Genomic DNA, 15,987 nt, shown 5'->3' with positions numbered 1-15,987 from the left:
GTAAATGGGAGAAGGAGCTGGGTGAGGAGATTGAGGTGGGGACGTGGGCGGATGCCCTAGAAAGGGTGAACTCCTCCTCTTCTTGTGCGAGGCTTAGCCTCATACAGTTTATGGTGCTGCAAAGGGCTCACATGACTGGGACAAGGATGAGCCGATTTTTGGGAACGAGGACAGGTGTATTAGGTGCTCAGGGAGCCCAGCAAACCATGCCCATATGTTCTGGGCATGCCCAGCGCTGGAGGAATTTTGGAAGGGCGTAGCAAGGACGGTGTCGAGGGTGGTAGGATCCAGGGTCAAACCGGGCTGGGGGCTCGCAATATTTGGGGTTGCAGAGGAGCCGGAAGTGCAGGAGGAGAAAGAGGCCGGCATTCTGGCCTTTGCTTCCCTAGTAGCCCAGCGGAGGATTCTTCTTCAGTGGAAGGATGCGAGGCCCCCAAGCGTGGAGGCCTGGGTCAACGATATGGCGGGGTTTATTAAATTGGAGAGGGTGAAATTTACCCTAAGGGGATCAGTGCAGGGGTTCTTCAGGAGGTGGCAACCATTCCTAGATTTCCTGGCAGAACGGTAGAAAAAGACCAGCAGCAGCAGCAGCCCGGGGGGAGGGGGGTCTCTTTGTTTTGAGCTGAAGGGACGTGTATATATGTTCTTTGCTAATGACGGGCGTTAATTTATTTCTTCTTTTTTGTATACATGTGGGGTGGTTGTTCTTTCTGTTCTTAGTATTTTCTGTTATTGATATTTTGTGAAAATTTGAATAAAAATTATTTAAAAAAAAACAAAAAAAAACAAATTTTTCTTTAGTTGCGTTGAAACAGATCCCCTGCTGCTCAGAACTATGTTTAAAAAACCTCTTCATACTGCATCACCACGTCTGAAGCACATGATGCTCAAGCTACAATACGACAACCTCTGAACCCTCTACAAGCCCAGTAGTGAACTGTACCTTGCTGCTGTCCTCTCCACGTCATCTTTACCCACCCCTGGCCAGGCAGATCATGAGGAGGACATTGGTATCATGGCAATTCTAGTATTATTGTCCTGTAGAATTGACTAACCGAAAGATGCCCTACAGGCATATCCCACATGCAAGCAGCTCAATGATGTCATTATGGAAGGTTGGTCACTGATGTCAATAGAACTTTCTTATGAGCTCCGTACCTTCTATGCCAGGAAGAGGAGTTAACCATGTAAGACAGACTGATACAGCGTGGCCAGAGATTTGTCACCCTCGTTCTCTGCAGAGGTATAACACCCAACAACTCCACCAAAGGAACCTGGGGGTGGAAGCAACAAAGTGTATGGCAAAGAAAACCATGTACTCGCCCTCAATGTATGCGGACATAGAGAGGGAAGAGTCCAGATGTACACTGTGTAACGTACTCCAAGTCTCATCAAACCAAAGAACCGCTGCACCTCCAATGAGGTCCCAGACCGTCCATTGTCGCTCACAGCAGCAGATATATTCGAATGGAATTGGAAACAGCATCTGGTCCTTGTTGACTCATACTCAGGCTGCTATGGTCGACTATCTGCCTGCCATGAAGAGCAACTCAGTCATTGGAAAGCTGGAGAGACACATATGGCATTCCACAGAGGATGATGACGGATAATGTCTGACAATTTGTCTCCAGGGAAGTCAAGGACTTTGCACACACATGGGACTTGCTCTACACAATTGAACGGTTTGGCAAAGGGACAGAATGCTGAGGAAAGCACTTCCTCGCAAAATGCCTCTGTGACAACACAGACTTCTATGCTGCAATACTCAAGCTCCAAACTTTTCCGAGACAGGGCTTGCCCTTATCGGCACAGAGAATGTTCTTCAGATGTAGGAAAACCATGACCCCTGTTGCCAACTCCCTTCTGGAATCAACAGTGAGTGGACCCTTCATGAAAGAGGGAAAAGGCACGATGACTGCAGCACCTGCAAACTCTGTACTTTAAAATCGGGTCAGTCAGAATGCAGACCACACGTGGTCATAACAAACTGGCAGTAGTCCATAGCCGTATCTCCCAACCAAATAAGTATGTGTTTGCCTCAGATGGTGCTCTCTACATCAGGACCGGAGTAAATTATTACAGGTACCTGAAGCAGCATCACCAACTGCCACAGAGTTCAACATGCAGAGTCCACAATCTGCACCGGTGGAAATGGAACAAGCCCTGCAGCCATTGGTGGACAACAACCCACAAGTACCCCAAGCACAGCCAACTGGCACAATTTCATGCTCGGGGCTCCTGAGCAGACCATACCCCGAGTCCAAGGACTATGTACTGACATGGCTACATATGGGCCATTTTTATTTTTAAAGCAGGTGCGGAAGAGAAGCATGGGCTTTGCACCAGATGTAGCAGTCCAAGATTGTGCTCTGTACATTGTAAATAAAGAATGATCTGTTACCGCTATCCAACATAGTCACACTGTCGTTTCAGTTGTCCCAGCTAAAATAGGTGGTCATGTGTATATCGTGATGGCATGCACACAGGAGTGTGGAAGTTCTTCCCCAGCACGAGTAGACACACAGCATGTAAGAGCTGCTAAAAACTCTCAATAAACGGTTCCACCTGTTAGTCCTTTGTCATCATTTCCATACAACCCAGCAACTTTACAGTGACCATGGAACTATCATCCATTGTCATAAAACTCCATCTGGTTCACTAATGCCCTTCAGGGGAGGAGGCCTGCCATCCTTTTCTGGTCTGATCAACAAGTGGCTCCAGATCCATAGCAACATGTTTGGCTATTAACTGCTCTCTGAAATGGCCCAAAAAGCCACTAAATTCAAGGGCAATTAGGGATGGGCAGAAAATTCTAACCTTGCCAGTGCACATTCCCGTAAAAATATTTTTAAAAATGGAATTTCACTAGGCTGGTTCTTAGGATGAGAGGGTCATTGTATGAAGAGAGATTGCGCAGACTATGGCTGCGATCTTCCCAAAAGGGAACAAAGTCCCCAAGAACTGGTGCAGGAGGGAGAGCTTCAATTTTTTAGATCATTGGGATGTCTTCCAGGGAAGGTGGGGCCTGTACAAGGAGGACAGGTTACACCTGAACTGGAGGGGCACCAATACCCTGGCTAGGAGGTTTGCTAGTATGGTTCGGGTGGGTTTAAACTAATTTGGTAGGTGGGGGGGGGGGGGGGGGGGGGGGGGGGGGGGGGGGAACGGGGGAATCAGGACAGTAAGCCAGCAAGTGTAGAGACTGAGGATGAGCAGGGTACCAGGTTCAGGCTGGCAAAGAGGCAGGGCAGGCTGGGGGAGGTCGAACTCAATGTGACTGGAGTTCTGGAGTGTATCTCCTTCAATGCACGGAGTATAATAGGTAAGACAAATGAACTTAAAGCCTTGATTCACACGCGGAACTTGGATGTGGTTGCTGTAACGGAGACTTGATTAAAAAAGGGACAGGACTGGCAGCTAAATATTCCAGGATATTGGTGTTTTAGGCTGTGTTGTTCCTCGTGTCTTAATAAAGCTCGTAGTCTCAAAGGTGGAGAAGATGCTTTATTGTGAATTTGTTCTCTCTTCAGAGCTTAACTTACGGCTACCACAAATGCTGCCTGCCTGTGTGTCTGTGTCCTGCTACGAGTTCTGCCTTCCGTGAAGTGTGTCCTCACTTCCTGTCCCGGTGTATTTATAGCTCTCCCGTGCTCCCTCTAGAGCTTGCTCAGTTGTATTGCATCTACTCAGATCTACAATCACCACATAGGCAAGACAGGGAGGAAGGTAAAGAGGTGGGGGAGTTGCAATACTGATTAGGGAACATATTACAGCTGTACTGAGGGAGGACACCATGGAAAAATCAAGGAACGAGGCACTGTGGGTAGAGCTCAGAAACAGGAAGGGGGCACTCCCTATGATGGAGGTGTACCAAAGGTCTCCCAACAGCCCACGGGAAGTTGAGGAACAGGTATGTAAGCAAATTCTGGATAGATGTAGAAATAATAGGGCTGTTGTAGTGGGAGACTTTAATTTTTCTCATATTAACTGGAAATCCCTTAGGGCTAGGAGTCTGGATGGTGAGGAATGTGTTAAGTGTGTCCAAGAAGGTTTTTTGAACTACATGTGGATTGTCCGACTAGAGAGGGGGCTATATTGGACCTAGTACTAGGGAACGAGCCTGGCCAGGTAATTAATGTTGTAATTGGACAACATGTGGCGAACAGTGACCAAAATTCCCTGAGCTTTCGGATACTCATGGAAAAGGACGAGTGTTGTCCTCAGATAAAGGTGCTAAATTGGGGGAAGGTGAACTACAACCAGATTAGACAGGATTTGGAGAGAGGTTGTTTGGGAGAGGCAGTTTGAGGGTAACTCCACATTTGGCATGTGGGAGTCTTTTAAGGAGCAGTTGATGGGAGTGCAGGGCAGGATGTGCCGGTAAAAAGGAAGGACAGGAAAAGGCAGGATTCGGAACCATGGATGACCAGGGAAATTGAGAATATTGTTAAAAAGAAAAAAGATGCACATGTGAAGTACAGGCAACTAAAAACAGATAAAACACTGGAGGAATACTAGGAATGTAGAAAAGAGCTCAAGCAGGGAGTTAGGAGGGCAAAAAGGGTCACAAAATGTCTTTGGCAGACAGAATTAAGGAGAATCCCAAGACATTTTATACGTATTTAAGAAACAAGAGGGTAGCTAGAGAAAGAGTTGGCCCACTCAAGGACAAAGGAGGGAAATTACGTATCGAACCAGAGGAAGTAGGTGAGGTCCTTAATGAGTATTTTGCATCGGTATTCATAAAGGAGAGGGACATGTTGATTGGTGGCGTCTCAGAGTGATGTGTAAACATTTTAGAACAGGTCGTTATTACGAGGGAGGAAGTGTTAGGTGTATTAAAAAGCATGAAGGTAGACAAATTCCCAGGGCCAGATGGCATCTATTCCAGATTAATGAGGGAGGCAAGAGATGAAATCGCTGGGCCTCTGACAGAAATCTTTGTGTACTCATTGGCCACTGGTTAAATCCCAGAGGATTGGGGGATAGCCAATGTTGTACCATTATTTAAGACGGGTTGCAAGGATAATCCGGGTAATTATAGGCCAGTGAGCTTGATGTCAGTGTTAATGAAATTGTTGGAAAAGATTCTCAGAGATAGGATCTATGCACATTTGGAAGTGAATGGTCTTATTAGCGACAGACAGCATGGTTTTGTACGAGGGAAGTCATGTCTCACTAATTTGATTGAAATTTTTGATGAGGTGACAAAAATGATTGACGAGGGAAGGGCTGTGGATGTTGTCTCCATGGACTTTAGTAAAGCAATTGATAAGGTCCCTCATGGCAGGCTGGTGCAAAAGATTAGATCACATGGGGTCAGGGGTGAACTAGCTGGATGGATCCAGAACTGGTTTGGCCATAGAAGACAGAGAGTAGCAGTGGAAGGGTGTTTTTCTGAATGGAGGTCTGTAACTAGTGGTTTTCCACAGGAATCAGTTCTGGGATCTAAATGACTTGGAAGAAAACGTAGCGGGTCTGATTATCAAGTTTGTGGTTGATACTAAAATTGCAAGAGTCGCAGATAGTGATCAAGATTGTCAGAGAATACAACAGGATATAGATAGGCTGCAAAATTGGGCAGAGTAATGGCAGATGGAATTTAACCCGGACAAATACGAGGTGATACATTTTGGTAGATCCAATTCAGGTGGGAGCTATAAAATAAATGGCAGAACCATCAGGAGCATAGAGACACAGAGATCTGGGCGTGCAGGTCCACAGATCCTTAAAAGCGGCAGCACAGGTGGAAATGGTGGTGAAGAAAGCATATGGCATGCTTGCCTTCGTAGGATGGGGTATCGAGTATAACAGCTCGAAAATTATGTTACAATTATATAGAACGTCGGTTAGGCCACATTTGGAATATTGTGTCCAATTCTGGTCACCACAACACCAGAAGAACGTGGAGGCTTTGTAGAGAGTACACAGGGGACCTGATAGAAGTTTATAAAATTATTAGGGGTATAGATAAGGTGAACAGTTGGAGGCTTTTCCAAAGGCGGAAATGACAATTACAAGGGGGCAGAGGTTCAAGGTGAGGCTAGAAAGGTTCAGTGTAGGGGGGGAGGTTTTTTTACATAGAGGGTAGTGGTGGCCTGGAATGCACTACCAAGTGAGGTGGTTGAGGCAGATGTGTTAGCGACCTTTAAGACTTATCTCGACAGGCATGTGAAAAGACGGGGTATAGAAGGATACAGGCAGTTGGTCTAGATAGGATACTTGATTGGCGCTGGCTCGGAGGGCCGAAGGGCCTGTTCTGGTGCTGTATTGTTCTTTGTTCTTTGAGTGAGCGCGTTTAGTCGCGTGTTCCCCAGTACTCGCAATGCCGAGAAACACATAGCTATTCAATGCGACTCATATTGAATAAGGGGCCTGAATGGAGAACGCACATAGCCCCGCTTTTTATAATAGAGCGCTCCGCTCGCCACTCCCTGTTGAAGCGCGAGAACAGGACGCCATTTATAAATTGTGATGAATCTCGCGAGGCATTGCTAGCCGGGTAGATCCCGAGAGTGGGGTCTCCCGTCTTTCAATGGCCACACTGCGCCGCAGCAGGCTGCTTCTCTGGTGCAGCGTGGCAAAGGATCGCGCCCCATATTACTTAGAGTTTAGAAGAATATGAATTGACCTCATTGAACATTTACAATTCTTAGGGCAAGATGAATGTTTCCCCCAGCTTGAGAGCATAGAACTGGGGGGCTCAGAATAAGGGAATGGCCATTAAGGACAGAGTAAAGGAGAAATTTCTTCATGCAAAGGGTTGTGAATCTTCATAATTCTCTACCCAGACAGCTTTTGTTGAGTGCTTTTGCTGAGGATATCCAAGTCAGAGATTGATCGATAATATTTAAATTATATCAAAGGAATTGGGGATAATGTGCTAAGTTGCAGCTGAATTGGAAGATCAGCCTTAGCCTTACTGAATGGTGGAGCAGGCTTGAAGGGTAGAATGGTTCACCCCTGCTCTTATTTCTTTTATTTTTTTAATTTAGAGTACCCAATTCTTTTTTTCCCCAATTAAGGGCTTTTCACAGTAACTTCATTGAAGCTTACTTGTGACAATAAGCGATTATTATCAAGGGGCAATTTAGTGTGGCCAATCCGCCTACCCTGCACATCTTTGAGTTGTGAGGGCGAAACCCACGCAAACACAGGAAGAATGTGCAAACTCTATACGGACAGTGACCCAGATCCGGGATCGAACCTGGGACCTCAGCACCGTTAGGCAGCATTGCTAACCACTGCGCCACCATGTTGCCCCCCCCTGCTCTTATTTCTTACGATCTTATGTTCTTACCTGAACCGATTTGAACAGTTAATTGACCTCCTGAAAAAGCTTCAGAGCACTTGCTAACTTACGTGCAGTAATTGTAAAAAGTACAATGGAGCTTAAAACATATTTATTACATGACAAAGGCAAACATAATTTATCCTCTTTAAAACATGAATAACCTTTTAGCCAGATGCTTCCTGATATATTTTCACGGCTAAAATGTACAACACAAATGAATCAACAAAGATCTTCTGATGAATTTTTTTTGTTAACAAATTAACAATTCTGTGCTTTATAGTCTGCCTCATTCTTCATCCTTTTATTTCTGTCTCTAATATATACTTTCTTTTTAATACATGATTATTGTACTAAGCCTAAAGGCTCAATTATCATAAGGTTCCACACAAGGGAGTTGAACAAAATGCCACATATGAACAATGTTTGCAATTAAACTAATCACTGAGCTTAATCAAAAACATTGCATTTCAGAGCTCAGCACAACACAGTTGAAGTCTCTGTGATACATGACTAGCTGAGCAAATGCTGTCAGGCGATATTCAGGCCCTAGATCTGTAAATCATTTGCAACAAACTCTGATACTTACCTTGAATTTAGATTGGGAGGTCGGAGTTTGGGAACTACAGTTCCTGGATGGCCTTGGTACCCATACATGTGTGCCTGCTGGAAAAAGGCCATACATGTGCAGTTTGTCCATTTTCAGGCTCGGAACCAGCCCTGTACACATGCGCAGAAGAAAAAGAAGAAAAGTGAAAGAGAGTGAAACTGCAGGTCAGGTGACTTGAAGAAGAGTACCACAGCAGAGATGGCATCCCAGGGAGGTGGACAGAGAGAAGGTCTCAAACAAAGTAGAGCACCACAAGCCATGGAGTGGGGACAGAGGAAAGTCCCAGGTAAGGGAAAAGATCAGAAACAGATCCTGTTAAGTCGAGAGAAAGGAGCAGAGCAATAACCTTTGAATTAAAGAGAGAGCTGAAGAGGGGCAGACTTGAAGCAAGTGGACTTGAGAGATGCCTGACTATTCAAAAAAGGCAGCCGAAGGATGGTGGCTCCGTGCTATGACCATAAGGCCAAAGGTATCCATTGGAGCAGTAGTGTTCTGATTGGCATGGCCTAAGATCTGAAATTGCGCTTGGAAGGTGAAGCTTGAGTGTATGTGGAGCTTCAGAGGAAATGAAGTACAGAATGCGAGATTGAAGCTCTGGAGGTGGATCTTGGATCAAGCCACCTGAGTGGGAATGACATTTAAAGAGAATTCTAAAGGAAGTTCGTCAAATGTGAAGAATGGGAACCTTTGTAAAAAGGACAGAGTTTCAATTAGGCTGTTGGTTCACGGTGTGAAAAGCATCTTGTTGGTTTGCTGAGAAATCCATAGCATTTGCTTTAGATGTACCTGTCATGCACTTTGGAGTGTGGTGTGTCTGACCATGTTTGCCTGTTAATTCACATGTATTGCATACTTACCCTGAATATTATAGTATAAGCTAGATATGTTAAATAGTTTTACATCTTCAAATTTGTATATGTTTGTAAAGATATAGCTGGGATGAAGGGATTGTGAATATTTCAATAATTTTCTTGTATTCACATTGAGATCTTTCCAACCTTTGTGGTCAGCTCATTTTTCTTGTTTAAAAATGTTTATTCCTTGTATTAATAGTTCATCAGCAGACTCCTGTGAATTTATTCAGCATCTTACTTTTCCTTTGGAAAAAAAATAACAGTTAGGATCTCTCAAGCCAGGTTTCACTCTGGGATCTGACTTATCGAGTAGTAAAATCAGCTGGAATCATAACCCATTACACAGAATTGAAAATTTATCACTGGAACCCTGGATGATTGAAGCAAGTAAGGGGGGCGATTCTCCGATATGGAGGCGAAGTGTTTGCGCCGTCTTGAACGCCGTCTTGAACGTCCACAGGGGGCCAGCACGCACTGGAACGGTTCACGCCACTCCAACCTCCTTACGCAGTGCCAAATGGGCGCCGCGCTAACCCGCGCATGCGCAGTTGGGCCGCACCATCCTGTGCATGCGCGGGGAACTTTGCGCGCCGGCCCCGACCCAACATGCGGTCGGTGTTCAGGGGCCGGCCGCGCCGGAAAGTAGGCCCAAGGGGGGGAGAGTCCGGCTCACCGATTGGTGGGCCCTGATCGCGGGCCAGACCCCATCAGAGGCCGCCCCCGGTGAAGGAGCCCCCCTCCTCCCCCCACAGGCCGCCCCTGGAGCGTTCCCGCAGAGTTCCCGCTGGTAGCAACCAGGGGTGAACGGCACCGGCGGGACTCTGTTGTATCGGGGCGGCTGCTCGGCCCATCCGGGCCGGAGATTCAGCGCCCCGCCGATTCCAGCGGCCGGCGCCGCGCAAATGGCGCCGATTCTCCGCACCTTGGAGAATCGCACAACGGCGTCAGGGTGCGATTGAGGCGATTCTCCAGCCTGGCGCGGGGCTCGGAGAATCGCCCCCACGATTTTCTAAATTCCTTATGATGTTTCTGATGATATAACAATATGAAGTTTCATTCAGATATTGCCTGATTATATTCTTTTGGATATCAAGTTCTCCTTTCTCCCCTTCCTCCCTTCTTACCTACTTGGCAGCAATTATGCTGCAATAATTTCACAGCTGTCAGATACTTCGGTAACCCATCTCCTGATATTGTTCATGTAAGTGAGTGTCGCATTTTGACAAGTGTTGGCAAGCTAGTCAAGCCAACTGACAAACATAATGAAAGTTGAAGACAGAAAAACACCTGAGCAAATATACATTATTTAAATAAAGCTGAAATGAAAAATATTTGTTTGGAAATTATGCAGAAAAAAAATCTATTACTAGAATTCAGTTCTTATAAATCTCATTTCTTTTTGATTTCAAAGTATTTTTTATTTGAGAAACCTTAACTCATCTTAATTCCAGACATTTTCTTTCTGAATTTGCAAACAGGTCTGTTTTAAATAAATGCAATAAATAAATAAATGGAATAAATGTTATGCCCCCGGAGCCATTATTCTGAATGGAACCAGAGTGTTAGACTACTTGAATGGATTTATTCTTTAACATGGTTCTTACTTTTCTGACATCTTTTTCCTGTGTAGCCATCTGGACAAGAACAGACGTTATTTCTCATACAGTGACCACCATTCTTGCAAGGAGGACTGCATATTGCTAAAAAAAAAAGTAAAATAGTTTAATCATTGTGTATTGAAGTACAAGCAAACTAAGCAATCATCTGAAGTATTTGCAGTAACCCTGAATAAGGATACAGCATTAATAAAGAATGGTGTGAGCAGATTCCTGTCCTTCCCCTCCTGCAGACTTAATTAATGGCTCAGACCTCCTTCCTTAATTCAGAATAATATTTAGTGAAAATACTGCAGCGGAAGGTTTTTGGAATGAAGTTCTGTACAATAGAACTATGAGTATGAAAAGATGAAATTTAGTCAAATGTTACGCTTGCGCCCTCGCCATATATATTATTTCTAATTTCATCCAGAAATTATACAAAGTACAAGACAGAAGAGATAATTATGTGTATTTTTGTGACAGTACTAGTCCTTTATTTTGAATTAATTCCAAATTCAATTCCTTGTCCTTACCAATGGGCGAGGTTCTTTAATAACAAAGCAGACCATAAAACTAGTCATATATGTTTAACCACAAAGCAGACCAGACTAACTGGTCTATAATTTCCTGGATTACTTATTTCTTTTTGTTTTGAATATGTGTGCAACATTTGCAATTTGGAATACGTTATTTATAAAAATTGTTGGAAAACAATCCAGTGATTTTTTTACTGACACGTTTACTATTCTGGATGGATACCATCAGGTCTGGTGACCTTCAATTTTTTGTTCTATTGCCATTCTTAGTACAGTATATTTTTGATTTTTTTAAAAATCACTTGTAATACTCTTCCACATCCAAATCAAAGAGTCCTCCAGTTTCTGTAGCCTCACATTTACCTTTAGATAGTCGTCCTCGTAACTTAATGAGCATCTTTCCTATTCCCTCACTTTTTTTTTCTTTTTTTATAAATTTTGAGCACCCAATTATTTTTTTTCTTCCAATTAAGTGGCAATTTAGCGTGGCCAATCCACCTAACCTGCACAGCTTTTGGGTTGTGGGGGTGAAACCCACGCGACACATGAAGAATGTGCAAACTCCACACGGATAGTGACCCAGGGCCAGGATTCAAACCCGGGTCCACAGCGCCGTAGGCAGTAGTGCTAACTACTGTGCTATCCCCCTCCCCCCACACTATTCCCTCACTTTTAAGTCAAGATTTTCCCTTTTGTTACTGAGGGAGCGATTCTCTGAAAGATTTGTAAGTATTGTAGCGAGTGGGAACTGTCGTGAGCTTCTCGCGCATGACCCAGCGTGGCTGGCAATGCAATTCAACGTTAATTGGCCCACTTACTGAGGCCTCACGGGCTTCTCGCCGCAAGAGAAGACTCGCCAGCTGATTCGTCAGCACTGCATTCGCCAGCCCCAGGCAAAGCCTCTGGGTGGACGCTGACCTGGGAGGCTGCTACACGCAGTGGTAACCAGGAGGAATGTCCTGCTCTCCCGAAGGTCCAGGAGGGATAGCCATAGGGCCGCCAGTGCTGCCTGGGACGTGGTGGCGACGGCAGTGAACCCGGGGAGTTTGAGCAGGAGAAACGGCCTCCAGTGCAGGAAGAAGGTCAATGACCTAAACCGGGCAGCATGAATGAGTAGACACCAACGGCCCCCCCTCCCCTTCCAGCGATACCTTGCCGCTCCCAGGGGAGTGTCAACCCCTCCTCACCCTTCAAACCCCCTCCCTCTTCAGCTACCCCAACCCCTCCTTCACTCCCCACCCCTCCAACCACTGTGAACCAGACTTGTAGCTAATTTTGCCCACTCTGTGCCTCCGCAGGAAAAGCTCTCTCACAATAGCCGTGTGGTGGTATGATTTGCATAGCTGTCTGCCATTGGTGCAGAACACTGGCTTACCATTGGCCCTGGTCGGTCATGTGCCTCTCGACCGATTGGTTGAGACCAGTCATGTGACGGCTCCCCGATTGGTCAAGAGGCTGAGTTAACCCCGCCTCCAGAGCGAGGTATAAATACCCAGAACGCCCAGCGGTCGTCCATTTACTGTAGTCAACCGCAGGGCTAACTTCTAGCTTATTAAAGCCTAACTTTTGTACAGCAACTCGTCTCGCGTTCGATTGATGGTTCATCAAGCCGGGAGAGGGTCCAGACTGGCAGTGGCATGCCAGCTAAGTCCCAGCCTGATGATGAGCCTGTGGAAAAGGGTTACACGGAGTTGATAAAGACATTAGGGAATGACCGGGACATTCAGAGGGAGATGTCAGCGACACTGCAGCAGATCCATATCTGATTGGAAGAATCCCAGAGGTTACGGGCGTTGGAGATGTTGTCGACAATGTGTGACACCGAGGCCAACATTGCTAGAGTGGCGACCACAGTAGAGAGCCTGGTGCACGATATCGGCACCATTAGTGAAGGTGTCCAAGGCATTGCGCAGTCGGTGACTGCCGTGGCTGAGGGTCCCGGCAGAATTTCCGCTTCGCTGGGGTATGTGACCCAGTGTCGACCTGTCCCATGTGCTGGCTGTGTGATGCGGCTTTATCAGAGGGATGGAACTCGGACAGCTGATGGCCACCGGTGCCACTCCATGGGACAGATCCAGTTGGCATCCGTTGCCCCCTCCTCCTGCTCCGTGCCCATAGGGCACTGGGGTTCACCTTGGGATGGAGGGGCAGCTGGTTCAAGCCCCGGCTGCCCCTGCATCACCTGGCTCTTCCAGCTCTGGAGGTTCCCCATAGTCTTCACCGTCGTGTCGACGCTCTCGGCGATGCTCGTCAGTGACTGGGACATGCTCTGCAGCGCCTCGGCAATGTCCACCTGCGACTGGAACAAGCTCCTCAGTGCCTTGGTCATTCCCATCTGAGAGCGGGACATGTCCCGTAGAACCTCATCAAGGTCAGCCTGTTACTGGGTAATGTTCCCTAGCGCCACGTCACCAACTGCACGATGCCTTGGACACCTTCACTAATGGTGCCGATGTCATGCACCAGGCTCTCCATTGCAGTTGCCACCCGAGCAGTGTTGGCCTCAGTGCCATGCATTGTCGGCAAAATCTCCAGCGCCCATAGGCTCTGTGTCTCCTCCAATCGGCTTTGGATCTGCTGGAGTGTCACTGAGATCTCCCTCTGAATGTCATGTCCATACCCTGATGTCCCCATCAGCTCCGGGAAAGCCTCTTCCACAGGCTCAGCATCAGGCTGGGACACAGCTGGGTCCAGGGATCCAGCAGACCTCCGACTGCGGTCTTCCCTGGGGGTTTCTGCCTCCACCTGATGTGCATCAGCAGCTGTGTGGTCACCAGCTTGTGCCCCAGATGCCTTATCACTAACATTTCCCACCGAGGTATGTGTGTCTGCGCTGGTCGAGGGTGGGGATGACAGCTTTGCCATGACTATTACGCAGAGCTCTCCTCCGAGGTGGTATCCTCGGAGCTCTCTTCCGAGATGTTCTCATGGGAGGATGGAGAGGGGGCCACCTGACATGGGCCGGCATCATCGGCTGGAGGACCTGTGAGAGAATGGACATGTGGTCAGTGGGAGGGATGAGTTAGTCAGTAAGGCAATAACAACTCATGTTTGACAGGTCCTTTCGCTGGGGCCCGATAGTTCCTTACCCCTGCACCAGCCTCCAGCATCCGCATTGGTGACCACTCTGTCCTCAACCACCCCAGTTACGTCCAGGGCTTGCTTCTCGAAGGTGGTGAGGATTCTTATGTCTGGCACCCCACGACCAGTCTGGGCTCTTTCCCGGCGATTGTGGGAGAGCTTTTCCTGAGAAGGGGCATTGTTAGCCGCATGCATGGTTTACAGTGGTGGGAGGAGTGTTTGTGACAGAGTTGGGGGGGGTTGAAGGGAGAGGGGGGTGGAGGGAGGGTTGGGGGGTAGCATGGAGAGTTGGGGGGTGGATGCTCGCGTGGGGGCGGAAAGGTCAAGGGGGGGGGGGTGCTGGCGTTGGTGTCTACCCACCCATACTGCCTGGTGTAGCTTGTAGACCTTTTTTCGGCACTGGAGGCCTGTCCTGCTGGTCACACCCCCGGCGCTCACAGCCGCCACCACCTCGTCCCAGGCAGGACTGGCTGCCATATGTCTGACCCTCCAGGATCCTCAGGCGAACAGGGCATCTCTCCTGGCCTCCACTGCTTCTAGGAGCCTGGACAAGTCCGCATTGCCGAATCATGGGGCGTGTATCCTGCCATTATTTTTTAAATAATCTTTGTTGTCTCAAGAAGGCTTACATTAAGACTGCAACAAAGTTACTGTGAAAAGCCCCGAGTTGTCACAATCCAACGCCTGTTCAGTATACTGAGGGAGAATTCAGAATGCTCAATTCACTTAACAGCACGTCTTTCGTGACTTGTGGGAGGAAACCGAAGCACCCGGAGGAAACCCACATAGACACAGGGAGAACGTACGGACTCCACACAGACAGTGACCCAGCCGGGAATCGAACCTGGGACCCTGGAGCTGTGAAGCAACGGTGCTAACCACTGTGCTACCATTCCGCCACTTTTTAAAAAACATTTTAAAATATTTTACATTTTTTTTGCGAGCCGGCTTGGGGGGGGGGGGGGGGGGGGGGGGGCTGGAGAGTACGGTACCAGTGAATTGGCAGGCAAGCCTTCATTCCTGGCGAGAAGCTCGTGGGGCCTCGTTAAGTGGACCGATTAATGTTGATTAGTGTTACCCGCCTCGCTAGGCCGAGCGCTGGGAAACTCGTGGCAGTTCCCGTTCATTACCACACTTACAATTGTGTAACAATTCCCCACTTTTTAAGGGTGCGACCCACCTGCCGCATTGCACTCTCGCTTGAGCGCGATGTGGCTGGTGAATTCCGGTAGAGCGTTCTCATGGACTTCCTGGCAGTCTTCACGCCTCGTGGGATTCATCTAAGTCCCGTGAGACGTTGGAATCAGAATCCCTGCTTTAAGGGGTGGGACCAAACTGCGCGCACCGAAACTGGTTTGAAACTGACTTTGGCAAACTTACCCAGTATCGACCGGCATCGCAGGATCCAACGGCATGAGACCAGGTGGAACGGCACCCAGGGGGTCACCTGGGCCATCGGAGACCCCCCGGGTGGTCAGGGTCACTGCAGCGTGGCCCCCGGTGCTCCCCCTGGAACGTGGGCATCATGGCACTGAACAGCTGGCACCTTAGCACTGCCACCCTGGCACTGCCAAGGTGCCCAGATCGCACTGACAAGCTGGCAGGAGCACTGCCCAGGGCCATGCCCATGAAAAGAGGGTAGAGGGGGGTTTGAAGAGTGGGGGTGTGCAAGGCAAGAATGTAGGGGCCTCTGGGAGGATATGGGGGGTGATGGGTGGGCAACCTGGCAGGGAAGGGGTACTACAAGGGGGCTTGGGGGGGCCTGAAGAGGGGAGACCCTAGGGGTGTGGGGTGTGTCCACATGTGTGGGGGGTGACATTACCCATGGGTGGGGGGCGTGGGAGACCCAAGAGTTCACTTAGAGATCAGGGCACCCTTTCAAAATGGCGACCCAATCTCTGCGTTCAGCTCTCCAATGCTCAGAAACGTCTCAGTGTGGGCTAAACCTGAGAAACTCCCCAGGGCCCAAAAACGTGACTCAGTGTCATTGAATAGCGGTGGGGAACTCGCCGGCAGA

The 15,987-nt window shown here is 48.0% G+C and overlaps 1 protein-coding gene across 1 annotated transcript in view; it reads right to left on the bottom strand.

Annotated features, from left to right (window-relative positions):
• The window catches only part of vwdel (von Willebrand factor D and EGF domains-like), a 381,724-nt gene that overhangs the window by 22,915 nt on the left and 342,822 nt on the right, over window positions 1-15,987 (bottom strand). Inside the window, exon 28 of the mRNA XM_038797496.1 lies at window positions 10,360-10,455. Within this exon, the coding sequence (XP_038653424.1) occupies window positions 10,360-10,455 (96 nt within the window). The remainder of the gene's footprint in view (window positions 1-10,359; window positions 10,456-15,987) is intronic.

This window comes from Scyliorhinus canicula, chromosome 5, assembly GCF_902713615.1.
Source record: "Scyliorhinus canicula chromosome 5, sScyCan1.1, whole genome shotgun sequence".
NCBI lineage: Eukaryota > Metazoa > Chordata > Chondrichthyes > Carcharhiniformes > Scyliorhinidae > Scyliorhinus > Scyliorhinus canicula.
Note: the sequence above shows the minus strand (reverse complement) of the source record. Positions and strands in the feature narration are given on the sequence as shown.